Raw genomic sequence first — 21204 nt, forward strand, 5'->3', positions numbered from 1 at the left:
ATTTGCATACAGGCCTACTGCAGTTCTGATTGGTAGTGAGGGATACCTATGCCTCGTAAGGGATCGTTTTGCGTCAATGCAATAGAATTCTACTCCAATGTGTTCTGCCTACAACACAATCTCATACAGTTGATGTCGGGAAGATTACATACACTTAGGTTGGAGTCATTAAAACTCGTTTTTCAACCACTCCACACATTTCTTGATAACAAACTATAGTTTTGGCAAGTCAGTTAGGACATCTACTTTGTGCATGACATAAGTAATTTTTCCAACAATTGTTTACAGACAGATTATTTCACTTATAATTCACTGTGTCACAATTCTAGTGGGTCAGAAGTTTACATACACTAAGTTGACTGTGTCTTTAAACAGCTTGGAAAATTGCATAAAATTATATCATGGCTTTTAGAAGCTTCTGATTGGCTAATTGAATTCATTTGAGTCAATTGGAGGTGCACCTGTGGATGTATTTCAAGGCCTAACTTCAAACTCAGTGCCTCTTTGCTTGACATCATGGGAAAATCAAAAGAAGTCAGCCAAAACCCCCAGAACATTTTTTTTGTAGACCTCCACAAGTCTGCTTCATCCTTGGGAGCAATTTACAAACGCCTGAAGGTAAAACATTCATCTCTACAAACAATATTACGCAAGTATAAACACCATGGGACCATGCAGCCGTCATACCGCTCAGGAAGGAGACGCATTCTGTCTCCTAGAGACGAACGTACTTTGGTGCGAAAAGTGCAAATCAATCCCAGAACAACAGCAATGGACCTTGTGAAGATGCTGGAGGAAACAGGTACAAAGGTATCTATATCCACAGTAAAACAAGTCCTATATCAACATAACCTGAAAGGCCACTCAGCAAGGAAGAAGCCACTGCTCCAAAACTGCCATAAAAAAGCCAGACTACGGTTTGCAACTGCACATGGGGACTAAGATTGTACTTTTTAGAGAAATGTCCTCTGGTCTGATGAAACAAAAATAGAACGTTTTGGCCATAATGACATTGTTATGTTTGGAGGAAAAAGGGGGTGGCTTGCAAGCTGAAGAACACCATCCCAATCGTGAAGCACGGGGGAGGCAGCATCATGTTGTGGGGGTGCTTTGCTGAAGGAGGGACTGGTGCACTTCACAAAATAGATGGCATCATGAGGACGGAAAACTATGTGAATATATTGAAGCAACATCTCAAGACATCAGTCAGGAAGTTAAAGCTTGGTCGCAAATGGGTCTTCCAAATGGACAATGACCCCAAGCATACTTCCAAGGTTGTGGCAAAATGGCATAAGGACAACAAAGTCAAGGTATTGGAGTGGCCATCACAAAGCCCTGACCTCAATCCTATAGAAAATGTGTAGGCAGAACTGAAGAAGCGTGTGCAAGCAAGGGTGCCTACAAACCTGACTCCGTTACACCAGCTCTGTCAGGAGGAATGGGCTAAAGTTCACCCAATTTATCGTGGGAAGCTTGTGGAAGGCTACAGGAAACATTTCACCCAAGTTAAACAATTTAAAGGAAATTCTAACAAATACTAATTGAGTGTTTGTAAAAGTCTGACCCACTGGGAATGTGATGAAAGAAATAAAAGCTGAAATAAAACACTCTCTCTACTATTATTCTGACATTTCATATTCTTAAAATAAAGTGGTGATCCTAACTGACCTAAGACATGGATTTTTTTACTCCGATTAAATGTCCGGAATTGTGAAAAACTGAGTTGAAATGTAGTTGGTTGAGGTGTATGTAAACTTCCGACTTCAACTGTACATAGTTTGTTTTGGTATGTTGCATTGAAAGTGGCTAATATTGATTTGATTTGTTCAGATTTGCCACAGTAAAGGGGAAACACTGATAGCGTTAACAGGGGAAAACTATAGAAAGTTAAATTCAATATTGTGCTTCTCTCAGTGGGCTCACGTTTCTTCTGCATGGCAGTCCCAGAGGAGCTGATTGGCAGTCCCAAAGGAGCTGATTGGCAGTCCCAGAGGAGCTGATTGGCAGTCCCAAAGGAGCTGATTGGCAGTCCCAAAGGAGCTGATTGGCAGTCCCAGAGGAGCTGATTGGCAGTCCCAGAGGAGCTGATTGGCAGTCCCAGAGGAGCTGATTGGCAGTCCCAGAGGAGCTGCTTGGGCCTACCGCGCAGCATGAGAGCAGTTTAGAGGGAACCTGGAACCAAAGAAAGGGTTCTTCTATGGCGACAGCCATACAACCCTTTGAGAACCCTTTTTTTCTCTCCAAAGAGTGTCGGATCTCTACGAACCAAATTATGTTCTGAATGGTTGGTGATTACTCAGCCTTTCTTTGACATATGAATGGAATCCTGCCTGTTATATTCATTCCAATAGAATACATTCATTGACTGTTTGTATTGAAAATCAGTTTGTAAAACTGAGGTGAAAAGGAGACTGGAGTGGGACTTCGTTTAAAAAAATATATTTCCCTGTTTATTTCCAGCGTGTAATAAACAACCATCCCATACTAGACTTCCATGCACTCTTGCCTTGCCCTAATGGAGGGGCCAAGTAACAATTATTAGTCGTTTTTTTTAAAAGAGTTAAGTGTGGATAGTGTTGCTGGGTATTTAGACCTCTGTCCCTCATGAAATAACACCATATAGATTCAACAGACCTTACTGAGTACTCTCAACCACACGTTCACATCGGCAACTGAAACTGTTTTTTTCTCTCTACAAGCCAATATGTAATTCATATGCAGTGTATTGCATTGCAGTGAATGGAGGGGCTGTCACTTAATTAAACCCGTTTCCCTGCCCAATAGACCATTTTAAGTTATGTAGACTATTGAGTAATTCCAAATACAATATTAAAATAAAAAGTACGTCAAATTATCTTTCTAGGGGGACTCTTATTTAAATAAATAAAAATAATAGAAATCGTGCTGCCCTCCGTTCAGAAAGTTCTCTCACCACCAAATATGGTAGTGAGAGGAAGTCCATTAACGGGCAGTGAGCGAGGATGGAACTAGGTGAAAACGGGCAGACGTTATGCAAATTTTCTCATCGATTAAACATCTGATATCAATAAAAATGACAAATACCAAAAGTAGAATCTGTTACGAACATAGTGGACTAAGTTTATTATACTTTTTAAAAATGTAAATTCCGTTGTTTAGGAGTGCAAAGTCTAATTGAGTTTGTGCACACGCACCTCAAATAGGAAGCGTTCCCTAACGGAAATATACAAATAGGTGCAACAACGCACCAATAGGATCACGCTAGATCGTGCTTGGCTTTGGCTACTTCGTTGCTTTTTCTGCTATTATGCTTCCTTTGTTCCCACGGTAAACGACACAGATGAACGATATTGGGATAGTTATATATTTCTTTGTACCGTAGACTGTTAAAAAAAACATGTTTTCCCCAACATCACATGCGCACTAGCACTAACATTTTAATGGACGATTTTAAAGGCGAGACTAACTAATCTACAAATCATCTTGCATCATAAATAACTACTCAATATTGTTTGTAGATCAGTCAGCCAGTCACAATTTACCCATGAAACATCACAGTTTTGATGCACGAGAACACAGCCAATATCTTTGCCTGTGAGTGATAACAAAATGGCGTTCGTGACAATTATTTGAATATTTCAAATTATTTTTTTTGTGCACAAAGGTGACAACTAAAGCGTTTTACTAGGAATTTTCTTATCGGACTTTCAATGTGACCATGTATGGAAATTGTATTTCTGGGTTGGGCATCAGCAAAATTATAGGAGCTGTCGAAACAGTGCCTCGACAGGAACACTGGCCCCCTTGGTTATTTTGGATGAATTCAAACCACTGTGTACTTGTTGCTACGGTGTCTCATGAGAGATATTTCTGCTTTTTTTCAAAGCTATGTATGCAGACCACAGGCGGCTGGTGGCACCTAAAGTGGGGAGGATGTGTGTCTAGTAATGTCTGGAATGGTATCAAGCACATCAAACGCATGGTTCAAATCTGTTTGATACTGTTCCATTCCCAGCCATCCTCCCCTTACCAGCCTCCTGTGATGCGGACACCTTTACAATTAGCTCTACCGTTCAGCGAAAATACCATTCATTTAACAACCTTATAAGATGCCTTTTCCGGGGCAAAAGCAGAGCGGGGTACACATCACACCTATATCATATTGTTAAACTAAGTGCATGCTCTTCAACCGATCGCTGCCTGCACCCTCCCGTCTGTCCAACATCACTACTCTGGACGGTTCTGACTTGGAATATGTGGACAACTACAAATACCTAGGTGTCTGGTTAGACTGTAAACTCTCCTTCCAGACTCATATTAAGCATCTCCAATCCAAAATTAAATCTAGAATTGGCTTCCTATTTCGCAAAACAAAGCCTCCTTCACTCATGCTGCCAAACATACCTTCGTAAAACTGACCATCCTACCAATCCTCGACTTCGGCGATGTCATTTATAAAATAGCCTCCAACACTCTACTCAACAAACTGGATGCAGTCTATCACAGTGCCATACGTTTTGTCACCAAAGCCCCATATACTACCCACCACTGCGACCTGTACGCTCTCGTTAGCTGGCCCTCACTACATATCCGTCGCCAAACCCACTGGCACCAGGTCCTCTATAAGTCTTTGCTAGGTAAAGCCCCGCCTTATCTCAGCTCACCATAGCAACACCCACCTGTAGCATGAGTTCCACTGCTCTCCTGAATCGGCATCGGGACCTGTCCTGGATGGTCGCCCACGAGATCCTCCCGGTCAGGGCCGTTATGCACTCACGGGGCATGGCGAGGACATCCGCGTGCCCCCGACCGGGCTGCGGCCAAGAAGAGTCGGTGAGGCACATGCTCTGGGAGTGCAGAGCCACCAGGGACCTGTGGAAGGAAGCAGGCCCACTGATCACCTCGTGTCTGCTAGCAGGGGAGGACCTAACACCTCAGCTCGTGCTGTACGGGGTGGGCCGAAGGCCCATTCCACCAAAGGCCTTCACCAAGTTCTGGCCCACCCTCACGTGTCTGAAGGAAGCACTGTGGTCCTCCCGTAACCTGCTGGTAGCAAAAAGCGTAGAGACTACCCCCCAGGCAGTGGCCATGGTAGCCACGGAAGCCCTGGGGTGGTACGAAAGGAAGGGGGCCTCGACCCCAGGCGAAGGGTCCCCCACAACACCCTAGGTCCCGGCGGCCACGGCCTGACAGCGCTGCGGCGCCTAGGGCGGTGCGCCTAGGGGAGGGATCTCCTCTGGGCCCCGAAGGACGGGACGATGGTCTATTCAGGAGAGCAGGATGAGGCAAGCTTGATAAGGACTCACCCCGCTCCTGTACAAGCAATTGAAGACAGCCTTTTAACAAAGTGACTTTTTAACATGTTTCTAACGTCTTAAAAATGTTTTATCTTTGTTAAATCATTCGTACACATTTTAAATGGCTTTTACAGATTTGATGTTTTTACAAAGAAAGTACTTTTATTCATAGTTGTTGTCATTGGTTTTAACAACATGTACTTTTAACAAATTTACATTTCAAATGCTGTGTTTTATGCTTTGTTGCCATTTTTATGTGTATAAATGATTAAATAAATGTATGAGCTGTTTTTAAAGGAATTGTGCAAATAAAACTTTTCCAAAAGAAAAAATGATTTCCACAGCAGGTATATTTCACTGGTCATCCCCAAAGCCACAGTTCTTGCTGTGAGATGTTACCCCACACTTCCAAGGCACCTGCAAGTTCCCAGACATTTCTGGGGGGAATGGCCCTAGCCCTCACCCTCCGATCCAACGGGTCCCAGACGTGCTCAATGGGATTGAGATCCGGGCTCTTCGCTGGCCATGGCAGAACACTGACATTCCTGTCTTGCAGGAAATCACACACAGAACGAGCAGTGTGGCTGGTGGCATTGTCATGCTGGAGGGTCATGTCAGGATGAGTCTGCAGGAAGGGTACCACATGAGGGAGGAGGATGTCTTCCCTGTTACGCACAGCGTTGACATTGCCTGCAATGACAATCTCAGTCCTCCAAATCGATCCCGCTCCAGAATACAGGCCTCGGTGTAACGCTCATTTCTTTGACGATAAACGCAAATCCGACCATCACCCTGGTGAGACAAAACCGCGACTCGTCAGCGAAGAGCACTTTTTGCCAGTCCTGTCTGGTCCAGCGATGGTGGGTTGGTGCCCATAGGCGACGTCGTTGCTGGTGATGTCTGGTGAGGACCTGCCTTACAACAGGCCTACAAGCCCTCAGTCCAGCCTCTCTCAGCTTATTGCGGACAGTCTGAGCACTGATGGAGGGATTGTGCGTTCCTTGTGTAACTCGGGCAGTTGTTGTTGCCATCCTGTACCTGTCCCGCAGGTGTGATGTTCGGATGTACCTGTGCAGGTGTTGTTACACGTGGTCTGCCAGTGCGAGGACGATCAGCTGTCCATCCTGTCTCCCTGTAGTGCCGTCTTAGGCGTCTCACAGTATGGACATTGCAATTTATTGCCCTGGCCACATCTGCAGTCCTCATGTCTCCTTGCAGCAGGCCTAAGGCACATTTACGCAGATGGGCAGGGACCCTGGGCATCTTTCTTTTCAGAGTCAGTAGAAAGGCCTCTTTAGTGTCCTAAGCTTTCATAACTGTGACCTTAATTGCCTACCGTCTGTAAGCTGTTAGTGTCTTAACGACCGTTCCACAGGTGCATGTTCATTAATAGTTTATGGTTCATTGAACAAGCATTGGGAAACAGTGTTTAAACCCTTTACGGTGAAGATCTGTGAAGTTATTTGAATTTTTATGAATTATCTTTCAAAGACAGGGTCCTGAAAAAGGGACATTTCTTTTGCTGCCGAGCTTAGGACAGATCTACCGCTTCTTAGACTGGCTTTCAATGAGAATGGCAGATCTATAACACACATTTCTATGTGAATTTGGTCAGGGTCGCCCCAAAAAGTTACATATTGCCGCTTTAAGCAAGACCACAGAAACATGCAGATCCCAAATGGCACCTATTCCCTATAGTGCCCCGCAGTGGACCAGGGTTCCCTACAGGTCACTATAGAGGGAATAGGGTGCCATTTCAGACAAACACACAGTATCTGAACCATTCAATGTTAGCTTAAACAAGCAGATCACCACACATAATAAAAACACAGCAAACAAACTATTCATGATCACAGATTTATTTGGTTTTTAATAAACAGGATAATTTTTTTTTTTTTGTATAAGACGAGTGAGGTCTGGCAGGACTGGGACCTGTTGACATCCTACAATAAGGCCTAGACCAGGACCTGTTGACACCCTACAGTAAGGCCTACACCAGGACCTGTTGACACCCTACAGTAAGGCCTACACCAGGACCTGTTGACACCCTACAGTAAGGCCTAGACCAGGACCTGTTGACATCCTACAATAAGGCCTACACCAGGACCTGTTGACACCCTACAGTAAGGCCTAGACCAGGACCTGTTGACACCCTACAGTAAGGCCTAGACCAGGACCTGTTGACACCCTACAGTAAGGCCTACACCAGGACCTGTTGACACCCTACAGTAAGGCCTACACCAGGACCTGTTGACACCCTACAGTAAGGCCTACACCAGGACCTGTTGACACCCTACAGTAAGGCCTAGACCAGGACCTGTTGACACCCTACAATAAGGCCTACACCAGGACCTGTTGACACCCTACAGTAAGGCCTAGACCAGGACCTGTTGACACCCTACAGTAAGGCCTAGACCAGGACCTGTTGACACCCTACAGTAAGGCCTACACCAGGACCTGTTGACACCCTACAGTAAGGCCTACACCAGGACCTGTTGACACCCTACAGTAAGGCCTAGACCAGGACCTGTTGACACCCTACAGTAAGGCCTAGACCAGGACCTGTTGACACCCTACAGTAAGGCCTACACCGGGACCTGTTGACACCCTACAGTAAGGCCTAGACCAGGACCTGTTGACATCCTACAGTAAGGCCTAGACCAGGACCTGTTGACATCCTACAGTAAGGCCTACACCAGGACCTGTTGACATCCTAGAGTAGAGCCATACTGATAGTAATTAGGCCTCCCAAACGGCACCCCCTTTGCTCTAATCAAAACGTAGTAGATCATTCTGGATGGAGTACTTGGTGCCCTAGTCATTCAGTGAATGTAGACACGAATAGGATCGCCTGTTAAAATACGAGACATGGATTGCTGTGTTACAGTTGGTGTTTGGTTGGTATACTGGCGCCGTACCAAAACGGTCAACTATTCTCAACAACATTGTACACTACTTTTGACTAAAATCCCCGATGGGGCCTGGTTAAAAGTAGTGAAGAGGGAGCCATTTGGGACAACACCAGTTTGATTTGTCTTGAGGCTAAAATACTGGACGATGTTGTTCCTTCAACAGCAGTTGTGCAGAGAAAGAGAGAAAGAGGGGGAGGTGTATTGAGGCCATGAGAGGGAGAGAGAGGGGGAGGTCTGGGGTGTATTGAGGCCATGAGAGAGAGAGGGGGAGGTCTGGGGTGTATTGAGGCCATGAGAGAGAGGGGAGGTCTGGGGTGTATTGAGGCCATGAGAGAGAGGGGACGTCTGGGGTGTATTGAGGCCATGAGAGAGAGAGAGGGGGAGGTCTGGGGTGTATTGAGGCCATGAGAGAGAGGGGAGGTCTGGGGTGTATTGAGGCCATGAGAGAGAGGGGAGGTCTGGGGTGTATTGAGGCCATGAGAGAGAGGGGAGGTCTGGGGTGTATTGAGGCCATGAGAGAGAGAGAGAGAGAGAGAGAGGGGGAGGTCTGGGGTGTATTGAGGCCATGTGAGAGAGGGGAGGTCTGGGGTGTATTGAGAGGGGGGGTCTGGGGTGTATTGAGAGAGAGGGGGAGGTCTGGGGTGTATTGAGAGAGGGGGGGTCTGGGGTGTATTGAGAGAGAGGGGGGGTCTGGGGTGTATTGAGAGAGGGGGGTCTGGGGTGTATTGAGAGAGAGGGGGGGTCTGGGGTGTATTGAGAGAGGGGGGGGTCTGGGGTGTATTGAGAGAGAGGGGGGTCTGGGGTGTATTGAGAGAGAGGGGGGTCTGGGGTGTATTGAGAGAGAGGGGGGTCTGGGGTGTATTGAGAGGGGGGTCTGGGGTGTATTGAGGCCATGAGAGAGAGGGGAGATCTGGGGTGTATTGAGGCCATGAGAGAGAGAGAGAGGGGGAGGTCTGGGGTGTATTGAGAGGGGGGTCTGGGGTGTATTGAGAGGGGGGTCTGGGGTGTATTGAGAGAGGGGGTCTGGGGTGTATTGAGGGGGGTCTGGGGTGTATTGAGGGGGGTCTGGGGTGTATTGGGGGGGGTCTGGGGTCTATTGAGGGGGGGGTCTGGGGTCTATTGAGGGGGGGTCTGGGGTCTATTGAGGGGGGGTCTGGGGTCTATTGAGGGGGGGGTCTGGGGTGTATTGAGGGGGGGGTCTGGGGTGTATTGAGAGGGGGTCTGGGGTGTATTGAGAGGGGGTCTGGGGTGTATTGAGAGGGGGGTCTGGGGTGTATTGAGAGGGGGTCTGGGGTGTATTGAGAGGGGGGTCTGGGGTGTATTGAGGCCATGTGAGAGAGAGAGGGGGGGGGTCTGGGGTGTATTGTGAGGGGGGTCTGGGGTGTATTGAGAGGGGGTCTGGGGTGTATTGAGAGGGGGTCTGGGGTGTATTGAGAGGGGGTCTGGGGTGTATTGAGAGGGGGTCTGGGGTGTATTGTGAGGGGGGGTGTATTGTGAGAGAATATGAATGGTGACTGCTCTGACACCCATCTGTTCTCCATGATAGATTCTGTAAGTCATGCTACAGCTTCCACAGATCCCACTCTGAGTCCACACGATAGAGAGGTGTGTACTGGGTAGAAGATAGGTTATTGGGGGGGGGGGGGGGGTACCCAGGGGGTCTGAATAGATGGTACTGAGGAAGGGCAGAGGGTACTGGGTAAAAAGGGCCTGAAGTTGGATTCATTAGTTGGCTTCATTCTTGGACGCTTCATCAAAGTTTTCTACAAGATCTGTGGAGAGAGAGAAGAGGAGAGAGAGGAGAGAAGAGGAGAGAGAGAAGAGAGAAGAGGAGAGAGAGAAGAGGAGAGAGAGAAGAGAGAGAGATACATGTAAATCTTCAGGAAAGTACCATTTGGTCATTTAGCAGAAACTCTAATTCAAAGCTACTTCCAACAGGGAGACCAACATTCTGCCCCTCTACCAGCATCATAATCACCCCAGAGAGAACAAAGCCGTGTCTCGAGAAACAATACCTGGAACATCGTCCTCCTCTTCAATATCTTCTGGTTTGCTGATCGACAACGCTTTGTTGTCAAGTACTGCAATCGGGAAGGAGAAAAAAAAGAGGGTAAAATTAGACATTTTATTCTTGAACAAGGCATGAGGCTGCGCAACTGTCCGGCGCGAGGCTGCGCAACTGTCCGGCGTGAGGCTGTAACTGCAGGGCGTGAGGCTGTAACTGCCGGGCGTGAGGCTGTAACTGCCGGGCGTGAGGCTGTAACTGCCCGGCGTGAGGCTGTAACTGCCCGGCGTGAGGCTGTAACTGCCCGGCGTGAGGCTGTAACTGCCCGGCGTGAGGCTGTAACTGCCCGGCGTGAGGCTGTAACTGCAGGGCGTGAGGCTGTAACTGCAGGGCGTGAGGCTGTAACAGCCCGGCGTGAGGCTGTAACTGCCCGGCGTGAGGCTGTGACTGCCCGGCGTGAGGCTGTAACTGTCCGGCGTGAGGCTGTGACTGCCCGGCGTGAGGCTGTAACTGCCCGGCGTGAGGCTGTAACTGCCCGCTGTAACTGCAGGGCGTGAGGCTGTAACTGCCCGGCGTGAGGCTGTAACTGCCCGGCGTGAGGCTGTAACTGCCCGGCGTGAGGCTGTAACTGCCCGGCGTGAGGCTGTAACTGCAGGGCGTGAGGCTGTAACTGCAGGGCGTGAGGCTGCCCGGCGTGAGGCTGTAACTGCCCGGCGTGAGGCTGTGACTGCCCGGCGTGAGGCTGTAACTGTCCGGCGTGAGGCTGTGACTGCCCGCTGTAACTGCAGGGCGTGAGGCTGTAACTGCAGGGCGTGAGGCTGTAACTGCAGGGCGTGAGGCAGGGCGTGAGGCTGTAACTGCCCGCTGTAACTGCAGGGCGTGAGGCTGCGTAACTGCAGGGCGTGAGGCTGCGTAACTGCCCGGGCGTGAGGCTGCGTAACTGCCCGGCGTGAGGATGCGTAACTGCCCGGCGTGAGGATGCGTAACTGCCCGGCGTGAGGATGCGTAACTGCCCGGCGTGAGGATGCGTAACTGCCCGGCGTGAGGATGCGTAACTGCCCGGCGTGAGGCTGCGTAACTGCCCGGCGTGAGGCTGCGTAACTGCCCGGCGTGAGGCTGCGTAACTGCCCGGCGTGAGGCTGCGTAACTGCCCGGCGTGCCCGGCGTGATGCGTAACTGCCCGGCGTGAGGCTGCGTATGCGTGAGGCTGCGTAACTGCCCGGCGTGAGGCTGCGTAACTGCCCGGCGTGAGGCTGCGTAACTGCCCGGCGTGAGGCTGCGTAACTGCCCGGCGTGAGGCTGCGTAACTGCCCGGCGTGAGGCTGCGTAACTGCCCGGCGTGAGGCTGCGTAACTGCCCGGCGTGAGGCTGCGTAACTGCCCGGCTGCGTAACTGCCCGGCGTGAGGCTGCGTAACTGCCCGGCGTGAGGCTGCGTGCCCGGCGTGAGGCTGCGTAACTGCCCGGCGTGAGGCTGCGTAACTGCCCGGCGTGAGGCTGCGTAACTGCCCGGCGTGAGGCTGCGTAACTGCCCGGCGTGAGGCTGCGTAACTGCCCGGCGTGAGGCTGCGTAACTGCCCGGCGTGAGGCTGCGTAACTGCCCGGCGTGAGGCTGCGTAACTGCCCGGCGTGAGGCTGCGTAACTGCCCGGCGTGAGGCTGCGTAACTGCCCGGCGTGAGGCTGCGTAACTGCCCGGCGTGAGGCTGCGTAACTGCCCGGCGTGAGGCTGCGTAACTGCCCGGCGTGAGGCTGCGTAACTGCCCGGCGTGAGGCTGCGTAACTGCCCGTGAGGCTGCGTAACTGCCCGGCGTGAGGCTGCGTAACTGCCCGGCGTGAGGCTGCGTAACTGCCCGGCGTGAGGCTGCGTAACTGCCCGGCGTGAGGCTGCGTAACTGCCCGGCGGAGGCTGCGTAACTGCCCGGCGTGAGGCTGCGTAACTGCCCGGCGTGAGGCTGCGTAACTGCCCGGCGTGAGGCTGCGTAACTGCCCGGCGTGAGGCTGCGTAACTGCCCGGCGTGAGGCTGCGTAACTGCCCGGCGTGAGGCTGCGTAACTGCCCGGCGTGAGGCTGCGTAACTGCCCGGCGTGAGGCTGCGTAACTGCCCGGCGTGAGGCGTGAGGCTGCGTAACTGCCCGGCGTGAGGCTGCGTAACTGCCCGGCGTGAGGCTGCGTAACTGCCCAGCGTGAGGCTGCGTAACTGCCCGGCGTGAGGCTGCGTAACTGCCCGGCGTGAGGCTGCGTAACTGCCCGGCGTGAGGCTGCGTAACTGCCCGGCGTGAGGCTGCGTAACTGCCCGGCGTGAGGCTGCGTAACTGCCCGGCGTGAGGCTGCGTAACTGCCCGGCGTGAGCTGCGTGCCCGGCGTGAGGCTGCGTAACTGCCGGCGCGTGAGGCTGCGTAACTGCCCGGCGTGAGGCTGCGTAACTGCCCGGCGTGAGGCTGCGTAACTGCCCAGGCTGCGTAACTGCCCGGCGTGAGGCTGCGTAACTGCCCGGCGTGAGGCTGTAACTGCCCAGCGTGAGGCTGCTGCCCGGCGTGAGGCTGTAACTGCCCAGGCTGTAACTGAGGCTGCGTAACTGCCCGGCGTGAGCCGTAACAGCGCGTGCCCGGCGTGAGGCTGCGTAACTGCCCAGCGTGAGGCTGCGTAACTGCCCAGCGTGAGGCTGCGTAACTGCCCAGGCTGCGTAACTGCCCGGCGTGAGGCTGCGTAACTGCCCGGCGTGAGGCTGCGTAACTGCCCGGCGTGAGGCTGCGTAACTGCCCGGCGTGAGGCTGCGTAACTGCCCGGCGTGAGGCTGTAACTGCCCGGCGTGAGGCTGTAACTGCCCGGCGTGAGGCTGCGTAACTGCCCGGCGTGAGGCTGCGTAACTGCCCAGCGTGAGGCTGCGTAACTGCCCAGCGTGAGGCTGCGTAACTGCCCAGCGTGAGGCTGCGTAACTGCCCAGCGTGAGGCTGCGTAACTGCCCAGCGTGAGGCTGCGTAACTGCCCAGCGTGAGGCTGCGTATCACATTTTGTTGAGGCTGCGTAACTGCCCAGCGTGAGGCTGCGTAACTGCCCAGCGTGAGGCTGCGTAATTGAGGCTCAAATCATTATTTTTACGTAACTGCCCAGCGTGAGGCTGCGTAACTGCCCAGCGTGAGGCTGCGTGAACATCCAGCAATAACTGCCCAGCGCGAGGCTGCGTAACTGCCCAGCAGGCTGCGTAACTGCCCACGTGAGGCTGCGTGATAACTGCCCATGACATCACAATATCCATTCATAATGACATCACAATATCCAGCCCAATAAAATGATCAAATCATTATTTTTTACACAATATCCCATAATGACATCACAATATCCCATAATGACATCACAATATCCCATAATGACATCACAATATCCCATAATGACATCACAATATCCCATAATGACATCACAATATCCCATAATGACATCACAATATCCCATAATGACATCACAATATCCCATAACGACATCACAATATCCCATAACGACAAAGCGAAAACAGGTTTAGAAATGTTTGCAAAATAAAACTGGAATATCAGCCCCTTTCCAATGAGAATGAGAACCATCTCAGCAGCACTCCAGGGAGGAGACCAAGAACCCGATGGTCACACTGACAGAGCTCCAGAGTTCCTCTGTGGAGATGGGAGAACCTTCCAGAAGGACAACCATCTCTGCAGCACTCCACCAATCAGGCCTTTATGGTAGAATGGCCAGACGGAAGCCCCTCCTCAGTAAAAGGCACATGACAGCCCGCTTGGAGTTTGCCAAAAGGCAACTAAAAGACTATCAAGACCATGAGAAACAAGATGTTCTGGTCTGATGAAACCAAGATTGAACTCTTTGGCCTGAATGCCAAGCATCACGTCTGGAGGAAACCTGGCAACATCCCGACAGTGAAGCATGGTGGTGGCAGCATCATGCTGTGAGGATGTTTTTCCGCAGCAGGGACTGGGAGACTAGTCAGGATCGAGGGAAAGATGAACTGAGCAAAGAACAGAGAGATCCTTGATGAAAACCTGCATCAGAGCGCTCAGGACCTCAGACTGTTGGGGGGGGTTCACCGTCCAACAGGACAACAACTCTAAGGACTCAGCCAAGACAACGAAAGAGTTGCTTTGGGACAAGTCTCTGAATGTCCTTGAGTGGCCCAGCTAGAGCCCGGACTTGAACCCAATCTATCATCTCTGGAGAGACCTGAAAATAGCTGTGCAGTGACACTCCTCATCCAACCTGACAGAGCTTGAGAGGATCTGCAGAGAAGAATGGGAGAAACTCCTCAAATACAGGTGTACCAACCTTGTAGCGTCAAACCCAGAAAAAAGACTGTAATCGCCGCCAAAGGTGCTTCAACAAAGTACTGAGAAAAGGGTCTGAACACTTACGTAAAATGTGATATTTCAGATTTTAAATTTTAACAACTTAAGCTACAATTTCTAAAAACATGTTTTTGCTTTGTCATTATAGGGTATTTTGAGAAAATTCACGAGGGGAAAAAGAAACGGTCTGTAACTTAATAAAAACATCGAGCAAATCAAGTGGTCTTGAATCCTAATGCAGTGAGCCCACTACACCCACCTTGGCGTGGGAACTGCTCTGCCAGTTTGCGAAGGCTGGTGAAGCTGTCTGCCCCCAGCTGACTGAGGATGCCTGGGAGCATCTCTGTCAGCTGTTTGTTCTCTGCATGGCCTGTGATGGCAAACGTGTTGGCGGACAGAGAGGCCTGCACCTTGGGGTTGTTGAAGTGGATCACCGTGCCATCGTATTTTATCATGTTCACCTGGTGGGGGACAGAGACAGGGGTTTAGCAAAGTATTCTGTACTGTATAAACAGCACGCCAATGTTTTCCGGAACGTTCAGATAGAAATGTGCCATTAAGAACAAATCGTGCTTTTCGGACATGAATTAGAACCATCCACGTCAGCTCTATTAGAGGAATTTCTATGGCAACTGAACAGGGCGCAGATTGGATTGAGAAAAAAAAAAGGCAATATTTGACCGTAGATTGTCGACAAGCAGTCTACCTATCTAATCGTTTCAGATAACAAGCGGATGTTGACCCTATTCCCGAGACTTTCAGATCTACATTTGATGCCGAAGGATTATAGTAATTATTCGCCTACCTCCTCATGCCTTTTGCACACAATGTATATAGACTCCCCCCTTTTTTTTCTACTGTGTTATTGACTTGTTAATTGTTTACTCCATGTGTAACTCTGTGTTGTCTGTTCACACTGCTATGCTTTATCTTGGCCAGGTCACAAATGAGAACTTGTTCTCAACTAGCCTACCTGGTTAAATAAAGGTGAAATAAAAAAAAATAAAAAAAGGGGAGACTTGCCTCCTCAATCCCAGCGATGTTGTTCACCGCCAGTTTCTTCAAGGAGCTCTGGAGTTTTTTGTCGTCGGCTGTTGCGGTTCTGTGAACCACCTTCTTCTTCCTGCGAGCTGTTCCCTGAGGACAACAGCGTCAACATGTTTATTAGTCCAGTGGGACGAAGTACAAACATTTTACCTGGAACGAACTGCAGATAACTGGGTGATTTGAAATAGTCAATAATATAATTAGTTTTCGTTTTTTTTTTTTAAAGAAGATTTTTTAACACCCGTCTGGTGTTCAACCTTCCCAAGTTCTCTCACGTCACCCCGCTCCTCCGTTCTCTCCACTGGCTTCCAGTTGAAGCTCGCATCCGCTACAAGACCATGGTGCTTGCCTACGGAGCTGTGAGGGGAACGGCACCTCAGTACCTCCAGGCTCTGATCAGGCCCTACACCCAAACAAGGGCACTGCGTTCGTCCACCTCTGGCCTGCTCGCCTCCCTACCACTGAGGAAGTACAGCTCCCGCTCAGCCCAGTCAAAACTGTTCGCTGCTCTGGCCCCCCCAATGGTGGAACAAACTCCCTCACGACGCCAGGACAGCGGAGTCAATCACCACCTTCCGGAGACACCTGAAACCCCACCTCTTTAAGGAATACCTAGGATAGGATAAGTAATCCTTCTCACCCCCCCCCTCCCCTTTAAGATTTAGATGCACTATTGTAAAGTGACTGTTCCACTGGATGTCATAAGGTGAATGCACCAATTTGTAAGTCGCTCTGGATAAGAGCGTCTGCTAAATGACTTAAATGTAATGTAAACAAAAAAAAGTACATTTTAGGTCCTACCAGCCACTGTCAGGCAGATTACAACTTTTTCCCTATTCACTCAGATTGTACCAGCCAAAATCTTTCACTTAAACTCTTCAGGTGCCCACAGCCAGGCAGTATTTCAGCATGAGGTGGTATAGGCTATATCCTAGGCCATCATTGCAATTAAGAATTTGTTCTTAACTGACTTGCCTTGTGAAATAAAGGGTCAAATACAGATTTGTAGTTCTTTTGACTTTGTGCAATTAATTTACCAGCTATAGAAGGGGGGGGGGGAATGGCAGAAATAGTTTAAAAACAGCTACTGAAGCATTTATGTTACTATAAATGTGATCATACTTCACTATTTGTATTCACAAATACGAGTGAAATACTCACACTGTGGCGCCCTGACCACCCGCCAACGTGGCTGCTGAAATACACCTAACATGCTGACACAGCTTCGCAAGTGTTGCAAGATACATTATTCAATCATCGCATCCACACTGCTCACAAGCGTCTGCGTACACAGGCACTAAAACAGAACTTGTTTCTATTTGTGACAGTTCCCGTGCTGCAAGTCCCTCCTTTCTCAACTCCTCATTCGTTTTTTAGGAGCAAATTACCCACGTGGGTGATTTAAAAACAAACTGAGGTCCACACGCCAGTCCAGTTGGTGGTGATGCACCTTAAAGGTGGTTGTCAACCGCCACATAAAGACTGAAGTAGAAGCCTGGAAGGAGGAGAGATGACAAGAAAAATATTCAGTTTCCCCTTTAAATTTGTGGATTAATTGTCAGAGTAGAGGACCTTGTGCATTTCAGGTAAAGTAACAACCCAATGTTTATATCCCAGGACAAATTAGCTAGCAACAGCAAGCTAGCTAAATTTCCACAAACGTTTAATGCTTTTCTACCTGTCCCCAAATTAATGTAGCTGGTTAAGAGTTTGTTTTGATATTTCAACATGTGTGTCCTGATCACGTGGGTGGACAAAAACCAACACGTGCACGATTGCGCACATACGTGCCTGGTCTAGTCAGCGCTTTAGCCGCCAATGGCAAAAATCAACACACATTTGGCAGGTGTGAAATTTCGGCCACACCAACAGTGCCATCTAGCTGTGGAGAGGAGACACAACAAGGCCCTTACCAAACAGTAAGAGACAAAGCCATGGGCCCCACAGCCAGGCCGGATGGGCCAAAGCATCTGCTCATAATAGGAGTAATGTGCTCTGGGGGAAACACGAATGCCTGTTGCTTTGACAAGTCTAATGCCTTTCAACCAAACAGACAGGCAGTTAAAATACTCAACTGCTGCCGTCAACCCTGCACATTCCCAGATATGGGAAGGGACTACAATTTAGTCATGCCTGTGTCATAACAAAAATGTAGATTTCAACAGTAAGAGATCATAGTACTTACCTTTCCACCTATCCGGACCTGGGCCTGAAGTTTGGCTAGTTTCTCTTGGTTCATGGTTTTATCTGGAAAAGAGGAACGTGGATGAGTTGTCGTCGGACAATATTCTCATGAATTAACAAATGACACATAAATAAAAAAAAAACACAAGCTTACTGGATGAATGTAAATCAGCTTCAGGTTTATCCTGAACCACCGTGGAAGCTGTTTAATGGACCTAGCTAGAAACTAGACACCAGTTGAGTTATCTAGTATACTAGACAACACATTTTTCATTGTCTGGAAAACACTGCAATATATCAGGTGTTACATTCCTAAGGACTGACTCTATTCAAAAAATAAAATAAAATGCCCGTCAGCCAAAACACACACAGATGAATAGTTAGCTAGTTAACTAGCTAGTTAGTTAATCTAGCTGTCATTTAGTCAGTTAACCATTACATATTCCTGACGAGGTAGCTAGTTATCTAAATGTTACTGCATATAAAGCCACAGCTAAGTAAGAAAACGTGGATACTGTTCTCTAGCCAGCATTGTAAACACAGTAGGCTAGGTTGCTCAAAGCAAACCGAAAACACCGGATGCTGTTTTAGGGCTGTGGTCTTTTGTTTGTTTTGTTTTTGTCGTATATACCGTAGTCCATAGCTCTAGTTGTTAAAAAATAAAGTATTTACCTGTGTAAAGAGAGAGTCAGTAATTTGATTGATCAGTCCTAAAGCCACAACATCCACACGGGGTTCACAGCAGAACAGGAAGTGGCTCACGGCAGAACAGGAAGTGGCTCACGGCAAGAGAGACCACGCGGTTGGCGCTGATGGCGAATCTCACCACGTGTCTTTTCTCTCGAGTAGTGGGTGAATTTCAGGCAGTGTCGTTTTGGTTGCGTGTGTCATTTTCAGCAGATGAGATTTTAATTGATTGATTTAATGTATGAGCTGGATCACTTTAAACACATACAGATTTATAGGCACAACATGAACGCCATTTGTACTCCAGTTGCCTGCAACTGTGTTTCTGAAGAGAAATCGACCGTTTGTGCCAATGTTGTATATGGAGAAATGAGTGCTTTCGTCTTGTTGTGGTTCATATCACATTTGTATGTTCGTTGTTGTTGCATGAATAACCAGGTTTCCACCCAATTGTCGACATTCTAAAATCCGCATAAAGTCGTGCATTTTCCCACCAGAGTTTTGTTTCAATGGGTGATCAAATTGACTTGTTGCTTCAGACTATAGTATGTGTGTGATGACAACCTGCACATTAGAAATAGCTTTCGCGGTTAAATAACCTTGAACCGAATAAAACCCAAATACAAGTTAAATGGGTTTCCATCGCATTTAACTCTACTGATGGTTTAAGCACAATTTATTTGTTGTTGTTGCTTTAAATAGCGAGTGTGCTCACGATGATATCACCAGAATAAGACCCTCGATATTTATTGGAAAGCAGCATCTCGCTCATCACCTTTCACTTTCACCATCCTGTAGAGTTATTTGACAGTTTATTTCACCCGTAGCCAAATAAACTGCATGATTTCCGGATGATTCCACGTTTACTTTAATATTATGGCTATTATATCAATATTTGCGCATAAACGCGTTTCCACCGCCATTTCTCGTATTATCATCCCACCTATTAATTCAATTCAATCCCACCTAGTATTTTGTTAAATCGACATTTGGTAATATTTGTTAAGTTCACCGACAAATGTGCTGCTTCCATCAAGCCTGTCATGACATTTTTTTTTATCCGACGGGAACTTTACTGGCATAAAAATGTTGGATGGAAACATGGTAATAAAATACACTCAGTGGTTCCCAACCTTTTCCGGTTACTGTACCAGCAACTGAATTCTGCTCTGCCTGGCGTACCCCTGAAGTACCCCCTCTTGTGCATGTTAATAGAAGGTCTATGGTCTCATGAGTCTTCTCAAGTACTCCATGATAGGCCTTGTACCCCTGGTTGGGAACCATTGAACTACATGACCAAAAGTATGTGGACACCTACTCGTCAAACATCTCATTCCAAAATCATGGGCATTAATATGGAGTTGGTCCCCCCTTTGCTGCTATAACAGCCTCCACTCTTCTGGGAAGGCTTTCCACTAGATGTAGGAACATTGCTGCTATAACAGCCTCCACTCTTCTGGGAAGGCTTTCTACTAGATGTTGGAACATTGCTGCTATAACAGCCTCCACTCTTCTGGGAAGACTTTCCACTAGATGTTGGAACATTGCTGCTATAACAGCCTCCACTCTTCTGGGAAGACTTTCCACTAGATGTTGGAACATTGCTGCTATAACAGCCTCCACTCTTCTGGGAAGGCTTTCCACTAGATGTTGGAACATTGTTGCTGGGGACTTGCTTCCATTCAACCACAAGAGCCTTAATGAGGTCAGGCACTGATGTTGGGCAATTAGGCCTGGCTCACAGTCAGCGTTCCAATTCATCCTAAAGGTGTTCAATAGGGTTGAGGCCAGGGCTCTGTGCAGGCCAGTCAAGTTCATCCATGCCGATCTCGACAAACCATTTCTGCATGGACCTTGCTTTGTGCATGGGGGTATTGTCATGCTGAAAGAGGAAAGGGCCTTCCCCCAAACTGTTTCCACAAAGTTGGAAGTACAGAATTGTCTATAATGTCATTGTATGCTGTTAAGATTTCCCTTCACTGGAACTAAGAGGACTATCCCGAACCATGATACACAGGCTGTATCACAACCGGCCGTGATTGGGAGACCCATAGGGCGGTGCACAATTGGCCCAGTGTCATCTGGGTTTGGTTTGCTTAGTTAAATAAAGTTGTTTTTTTTAAACACAAAAAAAGCCCAGCCCAGACCATTATTCCTCCTCCACCAAACTTTACAGTTGGCACTATGCATTGGGACAGGTAGCGTCCTCCTGTCATTTGCCAAACCCAGATTTGTCCATTGGACTGACAAATGTTGAAGGGTGATTCAGAGAGTCCAATGGCGGCGAGATTTACACCACTCCAGCAGACACTTAGCATTGCACATGGTGATCTTAGGCTTGTTTGCGGCTGCTCGGCCATGGAAACCCATTTCATGAAGCTCCTGACGAACAGTTCTTGTGCTGACGTTGCTTCCAGAAGCAGTTTGGAACTCGGTAGTGAGTGTTGCAACCGTTTTTTTTACGTGCTAAGAACTTCAGCACTCGGTCCCGTTCTGTGAGCTTGTGTGGCCTTCCACTTCGTGGCTGAGCCGTTGTTGCTCCTAGAAATTTCACAATAACAATAATAATAATAATGCAGTCGATCGGGGCAGCTCGAGCAGGGCAGAAATTTGATATACTGACTTGTTAGAAAGGTGGCATCCTATGATGGTGCCACGTTGAAAGTCTCTGAGCTCTTCAGTAAGATACAGTGCCTTTAGAAATGATTCACACCCCTTGGCTTTTTCCATATTTAAGTTGTGTTACGGCCTGAATTTAAAATGGATTGA

General features: G+C 48.7%; 1 protein-coding gene across 1 annotated transcript; it reads right to left on the reverse strand.

Annotated features, from left to right (window-relative positions):
• Positions 1-9652: 9652 nt before the first annotated feature.
• Positions 9653-18557, reverse strand: LOC124041048 (transcription factor BTF3 homolog 4-like). The gene is made up of 6 exons (XM_046358215.1): positions 18421-18557; positions 17750-17811; positions 15541-15654; positions 14777-14978; positions 10204-10269; positions 9653-9960 (listed from the first exon to the last, which is right to left on the reverse strand). Exons 2-6 carry the CDS (start codon positions 17801-17803, stop codon positions 9914-9916), a joined length of 483 nt encoding a protein of 160 aa, XP_046214171.1. The 5' UTR covers positions 17804-17811; positions 18421-18557; the 3' UTR covers positions 9653-9913.
• Positions 18558-21204: the final 2647 nt, after the last annotated feature.

The sequence above is a fragment of the Oncorhynchus gorbuscha genome, linkage group LG08, assembly GCF_021184085.1.
Source record: "Oncorhynchus gorbuscha isolate QuinsamMale2020 ecotype Even-year linkage group LG08, OgorEven_v1.0, whole genome shotgun sequence".
NCBI classification, from domain to species: Eukaryota; Metazoa; Chordata; class Actinopteri; order Salmoniformes; family Salmonidae; genus Oncorhynchus; species Oncorhynchus gorbuscha.

Bases quoted from the DNA above. Each gene is read 5' to 3' on its own strand.
- LOC124041048 (XM_046358215.1), bottom strand. From the start codon at position 17,803: ATGAACCAAGAGAAACTAGCCAAACTTCAGGCCCAGGTCCGGATAGGT. The intron at 15,655-17,749 runs GTAAGTACTATG...TGTTGTCCTCAG, and splicing joins AGGTCCGGATAGGTGGAAAG to GGAACAGCTCGCAGGAAGAA. The intron at 10,270-14,776 runs GTGGGTGTAGTG...TCCCGATTGCAG, and splicing joins AGAGCAGTTCCCACGCCAAG to TACTTGACAACAAAGCGTTG.